At 35.5% G+C, this 5069-nt stretch overlaps 1 protein-coding gene across 1 annotated transcript; it reads left to right on the forward strand.

Moving 5' to 3' along the window:
* Positions 1 to 1198: 1198 nt before the first annotated feature.
* LOC139815458 (E3 SUMO-protein ligase ZBED1-like) lies at positions 1199 to 4855 on the forward strand. The gene is made up of 6 exons (XM_071782387.1): positions 1199 to 1217; positions 1819 to 1927; positions 2016 to 2270; positions 2463 to 2718; positions 3177 to 3231; positions 3303 to 4855. The coding sequence occupies exons 1-6, from the start codon at positions 1199 to 1201 to the stop codon at positions 4853 to 4855; spliced, it is 2247 nt and encodes a 748-aa protein (XP_071638488.1).
* The last annotated feature ends 214 nt before the right edge of the window (positions 4856 to 5069 follow it).

Here is a 5069-nt window from a genome sequence, read left to right on the forward strand (position 1 = left end):
GAAACTGTTCTTTTCTCTCTCAGAACTGTATCAAAGAAATCATTTTAACCTAATTTCCCTTATATTTTTGTAAATTATATATACAAAGTTGGAAAATAACGCAAATTACATTAATTTCAACATTACAAGTAGAGATGCGCGATGTTGTTAATCGAAACATCCGATTTTTTTATCGATTTTATCGGTTATTACTGCCCAATGTTTTTGCAATCCGATATATCAATATTCGGTTTTTTTTGTGAATATCGATTTTTCACATATTATTCTTTTGATAAGCTAAGTTTGTTTTCGCTATTAGTGCAAATAGTGTAATTGTTGGTTCTAGAAGTAAGAGCCAATCACGTTTGATTGCTACTGTCTGCGAAGCTGAAGCCAATCGAAGGCATCGAAGCTCGTCGAAGCGGCTAGTTATTTACTATTATTTGATACGCGTAATAGCTCCAGCACACCAGGGACCGTATTCTCGAGCCTGCTCTAATAATTTTCGTATGCGATATGCGACTTTCTATTTGAAAAGCATTGAATTTCGCATGCGAGTTTCATGAAAACGATTCGAGAATAGGGCCCTAGCGCAATTCGCGACGCAATGAGCGTACTGTTTTTCCGGAAAAACAGTACGCTCATTGGATATCGCGCGTCACGAATCGCGCTGGTGTGCTGGAACCATAAACATATATGGTACTGCGACCTGCGACACGCGAGAAATTTGAAATTTGAAGAAGCCACCCAGCCAGCAGTCTGCCGACCTTCTGTAGACAAAAGACTCTCGAGAAAAAGGAGAGCAAGCAGGACGTTGCTGCGTTGACGACGGAGAACGAGGAACCGACGCCGCGACGCCGCCGATTGACGGCGAAGTGGTACCTCCAGATTGCCCACGGCTAGATTCGCTTGTCTTGCACTCGGACGAGAACTTGAAAGACCAGAATCAGAATTCCATCAAATTCGAGGAGGAGGACAAGGATCTGTTTTGCGTCGGTCGAACGTTAGGCATGCAGGATCCGTGAGTTGTGTCGTTGTGTCGCAGATCAGAAGTTAAATTGTTAAATAAGAAGAAGAAGACGCAGATACATCGCAAAACGGTCGCCAATCGGGAATTCGGGTGGAATTATTCCGTTGCAACGAAGAACCGACGAGTGCTGCTGCTGCATGCATACAAAAGTTTTTTCACTCTACTTTGTGGATAGACATATACATGAAAATGTATGATGAAGACGAAGGTAAGATGTAAATTAGTTATATTCTTTTTTTAACAGATCTATTGTGCGAAGTAATTTGAAAATTCTAAGTTCACTTAAACAACTCATCGTCGAACTTATCTCTTTATATAAAACTTTTTATTGTCGGCCTGACTGGCAATAATTTAATAATTATAACAACGTTTCGACCTCTATTTTGGGTCCTTATCAAGCTAATTATAGATCAATGTTCGTCGAACATTATAACATTACGAGTCATCGTTAAACATTAAATTATTAAATTATTGCCAGTCAGAGAGGCCGACAATAAAAAGTTTTATATTGTTTTATCACTGGCCAAAGATTATTTTCGAATTATCTCTTTATCATTATCGAATTTGATTGAATTTGACAAGTCAAATTTAGTCTCATTTATCATTTCTTTTTATCCAACAGATCCTGTATATACAATTTATTTTCGTATTAACGAACAGCCTTCCTTCGCTGAAAAAGGATTGACCAGTCTTAAATATCTTCAATTGAAACGTACGTGCCTTTTTCATGAATTTATATATAAATACAATTAATATGTTATCAAATATTTTTAACTGATTGTTATGTAATATTGAAATGATAATTTCAGATGATAACAAAGTGACTTGGGAGTTTATCCAAAAAATGTACAATCTAAAAGTTAAAGAGTGGAACCCTGCTGTCGATGTTTTGTACCGATCGATTGACGATATTGATTAGTAAGTTTATCAGAATAATTACTGCAACTGGCTTAGGATTTCCAATTCATTTTCTATAATTTCAAATTCCTTCCCTATTTTATTACAGCACACCAGTTATGATGCCATTGCCAACGCAACCACATGCTGGGAACAAGAGTCCCCTGGTTTCTCATGCATGTGACATAGAATCAGTGACGTCATGCAATGCAGTAAACTCTCATCACGAAGTACATCAAGTACATGATATATCAGCAGCAGGTCCATCTTCCAAGTCCAACAACGAATGTTCTAATGCCAATGTCGTAAATTCTAAAAGTCTTGAGAATGAAACGGAATTAGTTGTGGAGAGGATTAATTCAAGGTAAAAATTGCAATTAATTCATGGGAAAGCAATGTACAAGTTTCCACTTGCACACTTAAAAACTATGAGAAAGCAATGTACAAGTTTCTACTTGCATATTTAAAAACTATGAGGAAGCAATGTGCAAGTTTCTACTTACACATTTAAAAACTATGAGTTTCAATTTGATAAGCATAGTTATATTATTTACAGTATCAGGAAAAAAAGTTCTGTATGGGCCTATTTTAAAGGCAAGGATGATAAAGGTGCTGTATGCACCATTTGCAATGTTAAAGTTAAGCATTGTGGTGGGACAACGAATTTAAAATCACATTTGTCCAGAAATCATCGATTATTGTGCTCTGATGTATTAAAGAATAACAGAGATAATACATCTGAATCTAGTAGTGATGAATCAACAGCTAGAGATGAAGATGATCCGCCGCTTAAACGAAAATTGGCATCAAAGGTAATAATGATTTTTAATAAGCCTACTACTTTTTATCGAAGTTTGATAACTTCAAAGCTTCGAAGGAACGAAGGAATCTTCGAAGGAACGAAGTTTCGAAAGATCGAAGCTTTGAAGAATTTCGAAGAAACGAAGCTTCGAAGGTTCAAAGTTTCCAAAAATGTGTTAAATTGTAAACTATCACATTTATATGCTTCATTTTTTCTACTTTACTATACATCACAGACGCTGTAACTAGAAAAAATGAGGCATAAATGTGATAGTTTACGATTTAACACATTTTTTTTTAAACTTCGAACCTTCGATGCTTCGTTCTTTCGAAGATTCCTTCGTTCCTTCGAAAACCTTCGAAGCTCCGATCCTTCGAAACATCGTTCCTTCAAAGCTTCGAAGCTTCGGAAAAGTAACAGTCCTAATTTTTAATACATAATAAAAAAATATATTAAAATTCGTTTCAGAAGAACAAGTTACCCCGAATCGACGAAGCCTTTGAGAGGGTAAATTTTTTCGCAGGTTTGTAACAAATTTTAAACAATTAATAAGTAGGTTAGTCAAATGGTCGAATGCTCGTTTATCATTTTCAGAAGGAGGAGCACGGTCTGACAAAATTACTGTAGCACTAATGTTTATGATCGCCAAAGACAAAGAACCACTATCCATAGTTAATAGAGAAGGTTTCAATGTTTTGATGAAAATACTAGCTCCATTTTATCATATACCTGATCGAAAGACTCTAACTAAATTAATGGATAATCGCTATGTTGGAGCAAAAGAATGTTATAAATCCACTCTTGAAAAAGCTTTGTCCTATACTTTAACATGTGATAATTGGACAGACTGCACTTTCCAAAGCTATCTGGGTGTCACCATTCATTACCTGTCTGAAGATCTTGTAATAAAAAATGGATGTTTGGGAGTCTTTCCGCTGCATACAAATCATACAGCAGAGTACCTCACGAAGTGTCTCAATTCTGTCATTGATAATTTTAAATTAAATCGAAAAAAAATTATGGCAATCACCAGTGATGGAGCAGCAAATATTAAAGCTGCTGTACATAATGTTGTGGGCCCTGAAAGACATATCTGGTGTTTTGCTCATTTTTTGTCTCATCTTGTACCTAAAGTATTAAAGGATATGCCAGAGATCAACGATATTATTGCTACAGTAAAGAAAATTGTCATGCTTATCAGAAGAAGTGTTGTGGCTACAGATGAGTTAAAACGGTTACAAATATCTGATGGGAAGACAGAGGGAACCGTCTTGAAATTTATTCTCGATGTTCCGACTCGCTGGAATTCCACTCTTTACATGTTAGAGGGATTTCTCGCTCTGGAGCAGTACGTTCATGCAGTTACTTTGAAATGCAAAAGATCAGACATTCCAGATATGCTAACTTATAGCCAAATTGAAGTCCTACAGGAACTCGTGTCTCTCATGAAACCAATTGAATGTGTCATTAAGGAAATCAGTGGCAGCAAATATCCTACTTGCAGTACTATTATACCAATCATTCACTGTATGACACTATCAATTGAACAAGTTAAACCTTTAACAAATAACGGTAGTCAATTTCAGAAAAAGCTCCTTTCATCGATTCTAGATAAATTTAAAAATGTTGAAAATAATATGATTCTCGCGGTTCCTACAATACTTGATCCACGATTCAAACGAATCGATTTTCAAAATGCCCGTGCAGCAGCTGCTGCTGTGGAACGAATCAATAAAGAAATGAAATCGATTGGTGTGAAAAAAATTCAAGAAAAAAGATCTGCAGTTCAACGAGACTCTAATGAAACTATTTGGAAGGCTCATGACGATATGGTGGCAAAGTGTACTGATGAGAGTACGGACGATGAACATCTTACCCATGAATTAAGACAATATTTAAAGCAATCGGTAATTGCTCGACATTACGATCCATTTCAACATTGGAAATCCTTAAAGCATTTGTTTCCAACGCTGTACGAACTGGCAATTCGATACATCAGTATTATTAGTACCTCTGTACCATCAGAAAGGAAATTTTCCGAGGCTGGTGACATCAAGAGCAATGAGAGAAATCTATTAACGGGTGAGCACTTGAATCGACTCTTATTTCTGGGATCTCTTTCAAAAGAAGAATGGAAATTGGGATGAAGAATTTTTCTGCATCTAGACTCTCATTATTCATTCCCAATTTTTTTATTTTACTTATATATATTATTTACCTTACTTACTTATCTTAACTTACTTATATAACTTAACTTACTTATATAACTTAACTTACTTACTTACTTACTTATATATATTACTGTTACTTTGACTTATATATATTCTTAGATTCTTATTATTCTCGGTTTATTTTTATACA

Source organism: Temnothorax longispinosus, chromosome 6 (assembly GCF_030848805.1).
Source record: "Temnothorax longispinosus isolate EJ_2023e chromosome 6, Tlon_JGU_v1, whole genome shotgun sequence".
In the NCBI taxonomy this organism is placed as follows: Eukaryota; Metazoa; Arthropoda; class Insecta; order Hymenoptera; family Formicidae; genus Temnothorax; species Temnothorax longispinosus.

Excerpts from the sequence above, each read along its gene's own strand:
- LOC139815458 (XM_071782387.1), top strand. Across the intron at positions 2,719-3,176 it reads AACGAAAATTGGCATCAAAG|AAGAACAAGTTACCCCGAAT; the intron begins GTAATAATGATT and ends AATTCGTTTCAG. Across the intron at positions 3,232-3,302 it reads GAGGGTAAATTTTTTCGCAG|AAGGAGGAGCACGGTCTGAC; the intron begins GTTTGTAACAAA and ends TATCATTTTCAG.